Source organism: Engystomops pustulosus, chromosome 5 (genome assembly GCF_040894005.1).
Source record: "Engystomops pustulosus chromosome 5, aEngPut4.maternal, whole genome shotgun sequence".
Taxonomy (NCBI): Eukaryota; Metazoa; Chordata; class Amphibia; order Anura; family Leptodactylidae; genus Engystomops; species Engystomops pustulosus.
In genome coordinates this window covers 205391733-205406102 of record NC_092415.1, presented here as the reverse complement: position 1 = coordinate 205406102, position 14370 = coordinate 205391733, and the positions used below count along the sequence as shown (strand labels likewise).

Here is a 14370-nt window from a genome sequence, read left to right as displayed (position 1 = left end):
ATAATACTGCCCCCTATGTACAAGAATATAACTACTATAATACTGCCCCCTATGTACAAGAATATAACTACTATAATACTGCCCCCTATGTACAAGAATATAACTACTATAGTACTGCCCCCTATGTACAAGAATGTAACTACTATAATACTGCCCCATATGTACAAGAATATAACTACTATAATACTGCCCCCTATGTACAGGAATATAACTACTATAATACTGCCTCCTATGTACAAGAATATAACTACTATAATACTGCCCCCTACGTACAGGAATATAACTACTTTAATACTGCCCCTTATGTACAAGAATATAACTACTATAATACTGCCCCCTATGTACAAGAATATAACTACTATAATACTTCCCCCTATGTACAAGAATATAACTATTATAGTACTGCCCCCTATGTACAAGAATGTAACTACTATAATACAGCCCCATATGTACAAGAATATAACTACTATAATACTGCCCCCTATGTATAGGAATATAACTACTATAATACTGCCCCTATGTACAGGAATATAACTACTATAATACTGCCCCCTATGTACAAGAATATAACTACTATAATACTGCCCCCTATGTACAAGAATATAACTACTATAGTACTGCCCCCTATGTACAAGAATATAACTACTATAATACTGCCCCCTATGTACGGGAATATAACTACTATAACACTGCCCCCTATGTACAGGGATATAACTACTATAATACTGCCCCCTATGTACGGGAATATAACTACTATAATACTGCCCCTATGTACAGGAATATAACTACTATAATACTGCCTCCTATGTACAAGAATATAACTACTATAATACTGCCCCCTATGTACAAGAATATAACTACTATAATACTGCCCCCTATGTACAAGAATATAATTACTATAATACTGCCCACTATGTACAGGAAAATAACTACTATAATACTGCCCCCTATGTACAAGAATATAACTACTATAATCCTGCCCCCTATGTACAAGAATATAACTACTATAATACTGCCCCCTATGTACAAGAATATAACTACTATAATACTGCCCCCTATGTACAAGAATATAACTACTATAATACTGCCCCCTATGTACAAGAATATAACTACTATAGTACTGCCCCCTATGTACAAGAATGTAACTACTATAGTACTGCCCCCTATGTACAAGAATGTAACTACTATAATACTACCCCCTATGTACAGGAATATAACTACTATAATACTGCCCCCTATGTACAAGAATATAACTACTATAATACTGCCCCCTATGTACAAGAATATAACTACTATAGTACTGCCCCCTATGTACAAGAATATAACTACTATAATACTGCCCCATATGTACAAGAATAAAACTACTATAATACTGCCCCCTATGTACAAGAATATAACTACTATAATACTGCCCCCTATGTACAAGAATATAACTACTATAATACTGCCCCCTATGTACAAGAATATAACTACTGTAATACTGCCCCCTATGTACAGGAATATAACTACTATAATACTGCCCCCTATGTACAGGAATATAACTTCTATAATACTGCCCCCTATGTAGAGATATATAACTACTATAATACTGCCCCCTATGTACAGGAATATAATTACTATAATACTGCCCCCTATGTACAAGAATATAATTACTATAATACTGCCCCCTATGTACAAGAATATAATTACTGTAATACTGTCCCCTATGTACAGGAATATAACTGCTGTAATACTGCCCCCTATGTACAAGAATATAACTACTATAATACTGCCTCCTATGTACAAGAATATAACTACTATAATACTGCCCCCTATGTACAAGAATATAACTACTATAATACTGCCCCCTATGTACAGGAATATAACTACTATAATACTGCCCCTATGTACAGGAATATAACTACTATAATACTGCTCCCTATGTACAAGAATATAACTATTATAATATTGCCCCCTATGTACAGGAATATAACTACTATAATACTGCCCCCTATGTACAAGAATATAACTACTATAATACTGCCCCCTATGTACAGGAATATAACTACTATAATACTGCCCCCTATGTACAGGAATATAACTACTATAATACTGCCCCCTATGTACAGGAATATAACTACTATAATACTGCCCCCTATGTACAAGAATATAACTACTATAATACTGCCCCCTATGTACAAGAATATAACTACTATAATACTGCCCCCTATGTACAGGAATAGAACTACTATAATACTGCTCCCTATGTACAAGAATATAACTACTATAATACTGCCCCCTATGTACAAGAATATAACTAATATAATACTGCCCCCTATGTACAGGAATATAACTACTATAATACTGCCCTCTATGTACAGGAATATAACTACTATAATACTGCCCTCTATGTACAGGAATATAACTACTATAATACTGCCCCCTATGTACAAGAATATAACTACTATAATACTGCCCCCTATGTACAGGAATATAACTACTATAATACTGCTCCCTATGTACAAGAATATAACTACTATAATACTGCCCCCTATGTACAAGAATATAACTACTATAATACTGCCCCCTATGTACAAGAATATAACTACTATAATACTGCCCCCTATGTACAGGAATATAACTACTATAATACTGCTCCCTATGTACAAGAATATAACTACTATAATACTGCCCCCTATGTACAAGAATATAACTCCTATAATACTGCCCCCCTATGTACAGGAATATAACTACTATAATACTGCCCCCTATGTACAAGAATATAACTACTATAATACTGCCCCCTATGTACAAGAATATAACTACTATAATACTGCCCCCTATGTACAGGAATATAACTACTATAATACTGCTCCCTATGTACAAGAATATAACTACTATAATACTGCCCCCTATGTACAAGAATATAACTCCTATAATACTGCCCCCCTATGTACAGGAATATAACTACTATAATACTGCCCTCTATGTACAGGAATATAACTACTATAATACTGCCCTCTATGTACAGGAATATAACTACTATAATACTGCCCCCTATGTACAAGAATATAACTACTATAATACTGCCCCCTATGTACAGGAATATAACTACTATAATACTGCTCCCTATGTACAAGAATATAACTACTATAATACTGCCCCCTATGTACAAGAATATAACTACTATAATACTGCCCCCTATGTACAAGAATATAACTACTATAATACTGCTCCCTATGTACAAGAATATAACTACTATAATACTGCCCCCTATGTACAAGAATATAACTACTATAATACTGCCCCCTATGTACAAGAATATAACTACTATAATACTGCCCCCTATGTACAGGAATATAACTACTATAATACTGCTCCCTATGTACAAGAATATAACTACTATAATACTGCCCCCTATGTACAAGAATATAACTCCTATAATACTGCCCCCCTATGTACAGGAATATAACTACTATAATACTGCCCCCTATGTATAAGAATAGAACTATTGTAATGTGTAGGTGTGGGCACCACTGTCCTGTTTATACCATATTTTATTATTAAACCAGAGAATCCGGTGCAGTCTATGTCACTGGTTGCAGATGTGTAGACCCGGGGTCTGGGACTTATATAATATACTCCATGTAGTAGTGAAATTTCTGGGTGTTCTTTATTCCAGAACAATCACCTTTTTCAAGCATGAAATGAGTGACAAGCAATTACATATATAAGGATCATCCCGCATTCTGATTGGTCAGATAGACAGTAGTGCAATAAACAAAAATATACAGTGTAATACAATCACAGTAACTTGGATTTCATCGCCTCCAAAATGGCCGACCTTAGTTCTAACTTCCTGTTTCCTGTTATGACAGGAAGTGCAGCTCTGAAGCATAATTCTATAATTCTGCCTCGAGAATCAGTCGGTTGATATTATGTATCGTGTCTTGTGACTGGGGGTTAATATTAATGACTGTATTTATTAATTATTTCTAGTCTCCATTGGCGGTAACGAGTCCCAGCGTCGTCTCTCGGGTCCCGCTCTCAGAGTTCTCCTTCCCATACAGATTCGTGTCTCGTGGTTGGAATTTCTCGCCGCGGGGCAATGATTTCTTTCAATACAAAACAAAAAATGTAAACATATTTCACGTGTAACATCAGGGAACGTATGCGCAGGTCGCGAGGTCACAGGGTGAAATGTTTACCGCTCACTGTCACCATAAAGGTCCCGCCGAGGGCGATGTTTACAGCCATCAGCAGCCCCACAGTTATGGCTCCAATTATGGGGGAACCACCAAGGGAGCTCTCCCTGAGCTGCCCCCTGAGGCCCCCTGCTGGCAGTCAGGAGGAGGAGCAGAGCCACTGCTGGGACCTCACGGTGCCTCTCGACCAATCAGGACCAGAGGCATCTGATACAGTGCACACATTAAACAGCGCCTGATTGGCCAAGAACTATCACATGATTTCTACCATAGCTTTATTCACCTTGAAGGGCAAGTTCAATAAAGGAAATCAACCATGAAAATTCATCCTGATAAACCAGGGACATTACTCATAGATCCAGGCACCGGGACTGTGGTATCTTCATAAATTTCTTATCCTCCTTCCTTCTAAAGTCAACTTTTAGAATTATGCTCATGAGCATAATTGGGATGTTACCAGAGCCCCTCCGTGCTGTAGCTTCACAGGCTGTTACACTGCGCTGGAGCACTTCCCTGTGAGATTACATCAGGCAGAGGGAGAATAGAGGGACACACAGGAGCGTAACTTGAGGGGGCGCATAGGATGCGGTCACAATCAGGCTCAAGAGTCTTAGGGGGCCCAAAAGAATAGTACATTAAATTTGGGGACTTGGCACAGACTTTGCACTGGGGCCCACATGCTTCAAGTTATGCTGGGGACAGTGTGCCAGGCTATGAAGCTGCAACCTGGAGGGTCTCTGGAAACACCGCCCAGAGTCCTCCTGGCCTATTAGCATAATTTTAAAAGCTGATTTTTAGAAGGAAGGAGGTCAAGGATAATAAATATAAGAAGATCCCACAGTCCCGGTCCCTGGATCTATGAGTAATGTCCCTGGATTATCAGGATGGATTTTCATGGGAGATTCCTTCAACCTGGAACTGATTCCAGACAAGGACAAATGTCATCTCCCTGCAGCCACCGATGTCATTAAGACCAATGACTTGTACTAGATGCGAGGCCATCGACCTGGGTCAGGAAGGAATTAATTCTCCTTACGGATGTCGCTTCTACACCCCTTTGCAAGTCCTGATAGCGTCTGCTATTGGCTGCAGCAGATGCCCCTCCCTCTTGTCACACCTGTCACCGCAACAAATCTTAGGAACGCCGAGATCCGAACATAAAATATCTTCAAAGCGCCAAAGTGTATGGAGCGATCTCCAGAATATACGTGTCACATCCTGATATCTATAGAGCGTCTGCTCCCGGCGCCGGGGGATTCTATCTGCCCATTAACACCTTCCTGTACATTCAGGGGATACATATAAATATCAGGGTGCGGGGGAGGGGATACTACAAAACATCACTCATCATACAGCCCGGGGCACGGCCCACCGCACCTATAGATGATGTGAGCGCCCCCCGGGGGTCAGAGAGGGAGAAGAACAGACCCCACACATTCAGAATATTCACATATAGGAAAGTGTTTTTATGCATTTAATGTTTAATTTACATGTTTTCTTCTTCATTTTTCTTCATTTACTAAGTTTTTGGGGTTTTTTGGGTTGAATTTTAAAAATCACTAAAAATGTTAAATGTCACTAATTTAGAATCCTTTATTGACGGTTTCAAGGATCTTTATCTATTTATATTTATGTTTTTTAATTAAATGTAGTAACACTACATTATTCCGTTTGATTTCGTTCATTCGTGTGTTTTTTTCATCATTTTTTTTAAATTTTATGTATTATTTATTTTGTTTTACATTTTTTGGGGGTTTTAAATGAAAATCTCCCATCAAAATCCATCCTGATAAACCAGCGGCACTTACTCAGGCACAGCGACAGTGGGAATCTTCTTATATTGTTATCCATGGCCTCCTTCCTTCTAATAGCAACTTTTATAATTATGCTAATGAGCCTGCTGTGCTGCAGTTTAACAGGCTGTTACACTGTACAGGAGCACTTCCCCCTTGCCACTGTGTGAAATTACATCAGGCTAAGGGAGCTGGGGGTGGGTAGACAATGTAACAGCCTGAATCTGCAGCACAGAGGGGCTCTGGTTACACCCACAGGAGCCCTACTAGCTCATTAGCATAATTTCAAAAGTTGATTTTAGAAGGAAGGACACCATGGATAACAGATATAAGAAGATACCGCAGTCCCGGTGCCTGGATCTATGAGTAATGTCCCTGGTTTATCAGGATGGATTTCCATGGGAGATTTCCTTTAAATGTATCTTTTTTGAATGGTTTGTAACTCTTCTATTGTAAGTTTTGTTTCTCTGTCTTTCCATGTATTAGTACAGTATTTGCCTGTAGACATGCTCATTTTTTATTTCTATTTTTCATGTTTATGTTTTTATTATTATGTTTTGTTTGTTGTTTTTATTTTGCTACATAATAATGTAGCAAAATAAAAACAATTATTATAATAAAGGTCGGACATTGACTTATTATGTCCGTCCTTTATTATAATAATTGTTTTGATTTTGCTATATTATTATGTAGCAAAATAAAAACAATAAATAAAACATAATAAAAACATAAAAATGAAAAAATATACCAATAGATTGGAGCAGAGAGGTAGTGTTCTTCCATTTGGAGGAGAGCTAATCTGCATACATTTTTCCCATGAATCATTGCTTGTAAGGATCTCGTGAAGGAAAACTAGTGCACAAATATGGGGTTCAAAATGGAGTCTCTTTAAAGGGATTTCCCAATTGAAGAAGATTTAGTCCTGATAAATCAGAAGTGGAAGGAGAGAAACCCCATGAACAGTGTGTGACATCCAGGACTGGCACCATCCCAAAACTCCCATAGAAATCAATGTAGCACTGGATGAGGTTGTCCTGCACATAAGGGATTTTTTGAGGGTGACTTGGGGACCCCTACTCTGCCAATAGCGGAATTCGGACCCACGTTCTATCAGACACATGTATGTAATAATAACACCCCTTTAAGAACCAGCATCCTCATTCATCGTAGCAGTTTATGTGCTGCAGATGTAGCAGAGCCGGATGTGTTGTTTAGTGACAAGATGAAGTTTAATCAGAGGTTTTTCCGTATGAAGTCGCCCAGTGATTTATAACAATGCAGCTGCAGATGACAAACTCGTCTCTGCTACATCTGGAGCTATTTTGGAGGCTTAATTTTTTCCAGCTGTCACGCGAGTCTGCGGATGCCCGTATGATACAAGCGCGGTAACCTGAGAGGCAGCCGCCGCCTCCATCGCTGGGATCGCCGCATTATTCCGATACGTCGCTGTCAGAAAATGCCTCATAAATAAACGTATCTCATCCCTAGACAGCGCTACGTGCGCCAATGTGTTTGTCGTGGTGTCGCCCCTCTGATCCTGAGATATAAATGGACTGGCACAATCCCAGGGGGTCCCGATGACAAGTGTGATTAACTCTTCACAGCGCTGCACGGAATACGCCGCCGCTACTGGAAACACGTGGCGTAGCAGGAATGTCTGGCAGGAGAATAGAGGGCGGGAGTAGTAGTAGTAGTGGGGGTAGTAGTGGGGGGCAAGGGCTCCGATACCAAAATAACTCATAATATCAACCTGCAGAATTCATCATCTCCTTCCTTGGAGAAACTTTCCTAAAGTGGGGAGATACAAGGGTTAGTGTCGGCTCAGGGCACTGGGGCAACATCAAGATGTAGCAGTGCTGAGTGAGTTTTTTAAGTTTCTGAGTGATAAAACTTTTTGATACATTTTTGTCCTCTAAAAGGGGTTTTCAATTTAGGTCGTCATTTCGGATTAGCAAAGATAAGGTAAGGGTTTGCAGTCTGTTCTCGGTTTTCTCAGCACAGCGCCGTACATTGTAGAGTGGCAGGGCTTGGTATTGCGCCTCGTTTTAAAGGAGATTTAGCTGCAAACAGATCATCAATTTATTATACTTCAATCCAGAAAAATCCCTTTAAATCTACCATTGAATTGATTGTGCAGAATTTTGTCCTCCAGAGCTGCACTTCATTCTGTAGAGGTTACAAGCAGTGTCAGCCATGATAAAGCCCTTAGATCACAGTCTACAGACAGGGGCCCCGCTGCCTCCTGGGGCCCCATTAATACTCTTTTTCCTGAGCACTAGTCCAATTTTAAGTGTAAAACCTGGCAGTCGGGGTCCTTAATAAGTTGTCCCGTCCATATCGCCCTGAGGAGCGTAAGCCCTGCCCCTCTGACACATTACAAGCCGCTGAGAGCCCACAGAGGATTCCATTCAATTCAGAAGGAAAAAAAGCAGACACATGTCGTTACAATGTATCAGTACGAGTCCATGAGGACCCCAGGGATTTCCAATACAAGAAGACCCCTGATTCACCTTCAAGGATCTCCAGGTCGTCCGTAGACTTGAACAGAACTTTCTGTGACTCGTGTACAGGATATAAAACATCATAAAAATGAGAAATTATTGGGAAAAGATCAAATTTACATAATTGCTATTTCACATCAATCAAATCTATTTCTCATTCCCTTCAGACAGTCGTTCCGTGCCGGAGCTCCGAGAACCTGTCCCTCACCGCTCTGCTGGAGAGATACTGCGAGGTCGTGTCCGGGGTCCGAAACATCACAGGTAAACAACAAGGGGTCACACTAATAAATGGGGGCGTCCCAGGACAGGTGATTGGTCTATACTGGGAATATTGTAAGCCACTAGAATTTCCCATTCTGAGCCTCCATCTATAGGAAACAGTATAATGCCAGTTATATTCTTATACATAGGGGGCAGTATTATAGTAGTTATATTCCTGTACACAGGGGGCAGTATTATAGTAGTTATATTCTTGTACATAGAGGCAGTATTATAGTAGTTATATTCTTGTACATAGGAGGCAGTATTATAGTAGTTATATTCCTGTACATAGGGGGCAGTATTATAGTAGTTATATTCCTGTACATAGGGGGCAGTATTATAGTAGTTATATTCTTGTACATAGGGGGCAGTATTATAGTAGTTATATTCCTTTACATAGGGGGCAGTATTATAGTAGTTATATTCCTGTACATAGGGGGCAGTATTATAGTAGTTATATTCGTGTACATAGGGGGCAGTATTATAGTAGTTATATTCTTGTACATAGGGGGCAGTATTATAGTAGTTATATTCCTGTACATAGGGGGCAGTATTATAGTAGTTATATTCTTGTACATAGGAGGCAGTATTATAGTAGTTATATTCCTGTACATAGGGGGCAGTATTATAGTAGTTATATTCCTGTACATAGGGGGCAGTATTATAGTAGTTATATTCCTGTACATAGGGGGCAGCATTATAGTAGTTATATTCCTGTACATAGGGGGCAGTATTATAGTAGTTATATTCCTGTACATAGGGGGCAGTATTATAGTAGCTATATTCCTGTACATAGGGGGCAGTATTATAGTAGCTATTTTCCTGTACATAGGGTACAGTATTATAGTAGTTATATTCTTGAACATAGGGGGCAGTATTATAGTAGTTATATTCTTGTACGTAGGGGGCAGTATTATAGTAGTTATATTCTTGTACATAGGGGCATTATTATAGTAGTTATATTCTTGTACATAGGGGGCAGTATTATAGTAGTTATATTCTTGTACATAGGGGGCAGTATTATAGTAGTTATATTTTTATACATAGGAGGCAGTATTATAGTAGTTATATTCCTGTACATAGGGGGCAGTATTATAGTAGTTATATTCTTGTACACAGGGGGCAGTATTATAGTAGTTATATTCCTGTACATAGGGGGCAGTATTATAGTAGTTATATTCTTGTACATAGGGGGCAGTATTATAGTAGTTATATTCCTGTACATACTGTAGATTGTAGGATAATAAGCCTTGTCTGACTATAGAAGACAATAAATCTTTTGCTTTGTTTCTCGGCTCCTGATACCTGGGGGTTGGTTTGGTGAATCTAGTGGGGTAAGTTCCAGCTTCAGAGAAAATAAGAAATAGCTCCAGGCATATAACCTTTATAGTAATTGGTAGGAGGATGGAGAATACGATGCAGTCGGTGACCTCTCTATGATTGGTGACTCTGTTCTGTACATTATTTGGTCATTACATGCAGTTACCTCTTAATGATGTCTATGGTGGAGTCTCCCGGTTATCGAGAGGTTGGATTTCATATTTAGTTACAAATGAATTTTTCAAAATAAATCTCCTCTGCCAAGAATAATCAGCTTGGACATACAGGCATCTACATGAAAATACAGTAGATTCTTGGTAAGTTTGGTCCATGTATCTTCTAAAACTATTGATATAGTAGAAGTAGTAAAATAGTTTCATTATGGCAGTGTAGTAATATAAAATCTACTCAGAATCAGTCAATTAATTTAAAAGTAATTTAGTGCCCCTAGTGGTGGTGTATAATCTGTATGTAGTGTGCTCCCCCTAGTGGTGGTGTATAATCTGTATGTAGTGTGCTCCCCCTAGTGGTGGTGTATAATCTGTATGTAGTGATCTCCCCCTAGTGGTGATGTATAATCTGTATGTAGTGATCTCCCCCTAGTGGTGGTGTATAATCTGTATGTAGTGATCTCCCCCTAGTGGTGGTGTATAATCTGTATGTAGTGATCCCCCCTAGTGGTGGTGTATAATCTGTATATAGTGATCTCCTCCTAGTGGTGGTGTATAATCTGTATGTAGTGAGCTCCCCCTAGTGGTGGTGTATAATCTGTATGTAGTGTGCTCCCCCTAGTGGTGGTGTATAATCTGTATGTAGTGATCTCCCCCTAGTGGTGATGTATAATCTGTATGTAGTGATCTCCCCCTAGTGGTGGTGTATAATCTGTATGTAGTGATCTCCCCCTAGTGGTGGTGTATAATCTGTATGTAGTGAGCTCCCCCTAGTGGTGGTGTATAATCTGTATGTAGTGATCTCCCCCTAGTGGTGATGTATAATCTGTATGTAGTGATCTCCCCCTAGTGGTGGTGTATAATCTGTATGTAGTGATCTCCCCCTAGTGGTGGTGTATAATCTGTATGTAGTGAGCTCCCCCTAGTGGTGGTGTATAATCTGTATGTAGTGATCTCCCCCCTAGTGGTGGTGTATAATCTGTATATAGTGATCTCCTCCTAGTGGTGGTGTATAATCTGTATGTAGTGATCTCCTCCTAGTGGTGGTGTATAATCTGTATGTAGTGATCTCCCCCTAGTGGTGGTGTATAATCTGTATGTAGTGATCTCCCCCTAGTGGTGGTGTATAATCTGTATGTAGTGATCTCCCCCTAGTGGTGGTGTATAATATGTATGTAGTGAGCTCCCCCTAGTGGTGGTGTATAATCTGTATGTAGTGATCTCCCCCTAGTGGTGGTGTATAATATGTATGTAGTGATCTCCCCCTAGTGGTGGTGTATAATCTGTATGTAGTGATCTCCCCCTAGTGGTGGTGTATAATCTGAATGTAGTGAGCTCCCCCTAGTGGTGATGTATAATCTGTATGTAGTGATCTCCTCCTAGTGGTGGTGTATAATCTGTATGTAGTGATCTCCCCCTAGTGGTGGTGTATAATCTGTATGTAGTGATCTCCCCCTAGTGGTGGTGTATAATCTGTATGTAGTGATCTCCCCCTAGTGGTGGTGTATAATCTGTATGTAGTGATCTCCTCCTAGTGGTGGTGTATAATCTGTATGTAGTGATCTCCCCCTAGTGGTGGTGTATAATCTGTATGTAGTGAGCTCCTCCTAGTGGTGGTGTATAATCTGTATGTAGTGATCTCCTCCTAGTGGTGGTGTATAATCTGTATGTAGTGATCTCCCCCTAGTGGTGGTGTATAATATGTATGTAGTGAGCTCCCCCTAGTGGTGGTGTATAATGTGTATGTAGTGATCTCCCCCTAGTGGTGGTGTATAATCTGTATGTAGTGATCTCCCCCTAGTGGTGGTGTATAATGTGTATGTAGTGATCTCCCCCTAGTGGTTGTGTATAATCTGTATGTAGTGATCTCCTCCTAGTGGTGGTGTATAATCTGTATGTAGTGATCTCCCCCTAGTGATGATGTATAATATGTATGTAGTGATCTCCCCCTAGTGGTGGTGTATAATATGTATGTAGTGATCTCCCCCTAGTGGTGGTGTATAATATGTATGTAGTGATCTCCCCCTAGTGCTGGTGTATAATCTGTATGTATTGAGCTCCCCCTAGTGGTGGTGTATAATCTGTATGAAGCGATCTCCCCCTAGTGGTGGTGTATAATATGTATGTAGCGATCTACCTCTAGTGGTGGTGTATAATCTGTATGTAGTTATCTCCTCCTAGTGGTGGTGTATAATCTGTATGTAGCGATCTCCCCCTAGTGGTGGTGTATAATCTGTATGTAGTGATCTCCCCCTAGTGGTGGTGTATAATCTGTATGTAGCGATCTCCTCCTAGTGGTGGTGTATAATCTGTATGTAGCGATCTCCCCCTAGTGGTGGTGTATAATCTGTATGTAGTGAGCTCCCCCTAGTGGTGGTGTATAATCTGTATGTAGTGATCTCCCCCTAGTGGTGGTGTATAATATGTATGTAGTGATCTCCTCCTAGTGGTGGTGTATAATCTGTATGTAGTGATCTCCCCCTAGTGGTGGTGTATAATCTGTATGTAGTGATCTCCCCCTAGTGGTGGTGTATAATATGTATGTCGTGATCTCCCCCTAGTGGTGGTGTATAATCTGTATGTAGTGATCTCCCCCTAGTGGTGGTGTATCATCTGTATGTAGTGATCTCCTCCTAGTGGTGGTGTATAATGTGTATGTAGTGAGCTCCTCCTAGTGGTGGTGTATAATCTGTATGTAGTGATCTCCCCCTAGTGGTGGTGTATAATCTGTATGTAGTGATCTCCTCCTAGTGGTGGTGTATAATCTGTATGTAGTGATCTCCCCCTAGTGGTGGTGTATAATCTGTATGTAGTGATCTCCCCCTAGTGGTGGTGTATAATCTGTATGTAGTGATCTCCCCCTAGTGGTGGTGTATAATCTGTATGTAGTGATCTCCTCCTAGTGGTGGTGTATAATCTGTATGTAGTGATCTCCTCCTAGTGGTGGTGTATAATCTGTATGTAGTGATCTCCCCCTAGTGGTGGTGTATAATGTGTATGTAGTGATCTCCCCCTAGTGGTGATGTATAATCTGTATGTAGTTATTTCCCCCTAGTGATGATGTATAATATGTATGTAGTGATCTCCCCCTAGTGGTGGTGTATAATCTGTATGTAGTGATCTCCCCCTAGTGTTGGTGTATAATATGTATGTAGTGATCTCCCCCTAGTGGTGGTGTATAATCTGTATGTAGTGAGCTCCCCCTAGTGGTGGTGTATAATCTGTATGTGGTGATCTCCCCCTAGTGGTGGTGTATAATATGTATGTACTGATCTACCCCTAGTGGTGGTGTATAATCTGTATGTAGTGATCTCCTCCTAGTGGTGGTGTATAATCTGTATGTAGTGATCTCCCCCTAGTGGTGGTGTATAATCTGTATGTAGTGATCTCCCCCTAGTGGTGGTGTATAATATGTATGTAGTGATCTCCCCCTAGTGGTGGTGTATAATCTGTATGTAGTGATCTCCTCCTAGTGGTGGTGTATAATGTGTATGTAGTGAGCTCCTCCTAGTGGTGGTGTATAATCTGTATGTATTGATCTCCCCCTAGTGGTGGTGTATAATCTGTATATAGTGATCTCCCCCTAATGGTGGTGTATAATGTGTAGGTAGTGATCTCCCCCTAGTGGTGATGTATAATCTGTATGTAGTGATCTCCCCCTAGTGATGATGTATAATCTGTATGTAGTGAGCTCCCCCTAGTGGTGGTGTATAATCTGTATGTAGTGATCTCCCCCTAGTGGTGGTGTATAATCTGTATGTAGTGATCTCCTCCTAGTGGTGGTGTATAATCTGTATGTAGTGATCTCCTCCTAGTGGTGGTGTATAATCTGTATGTAGTGATCTCCCCCTAGTGGTGGTGTATAATGTGTATGTAGTTATCTCCCCCTAGTGGTGATGTATAATCTGTATGTAGTGATCTCCCCCTAGTGATGATGTATAATATGTATGTAGTGATCTCCCCCTAGTGGTGGTGTATAATCTGTATGTAGTGATCTCCCCCTAGTGGTGGTGTATAATGTGTATGTAGTGATCTCCTCCTAGTGGTGGTGTATAATGTGTATGTAGTGATCTCCTCCTAGTGGTGGTGTATAATCTGTATGTAGTGAGCTCCTCCTAGTGGTGGTGTATAATCTGTATGT

General features: G+C 40.2%; 1 protein-coding gene across 2 annotated transcripts in view; it reads left to right on the top strand.

The window, feature by feature from the left end:
* Positions 1-14370, top strand: part of CRHR2 (corticotropin releasing hormone receptor 2) — a 239146-nt gene that overhangs the window by 34679 nt on the left and 190097 nt on the right. For both annotated transcript variants that reach the window (XR_011855948.1, XM_072154412.1), the window contains exon 2: positions 8646-8739. Coding sequence is in view for 1 of the 2 variants with exons in the window: in XM_072154412.1 (XP_072010513.1) it covers positions 8646-8739 (94 nt within the window). In the remaining variant the exon portion in view is untranslated. The remainder of the gene's footprint in view (positions 1-8645; positions 8740-14370) is intronic.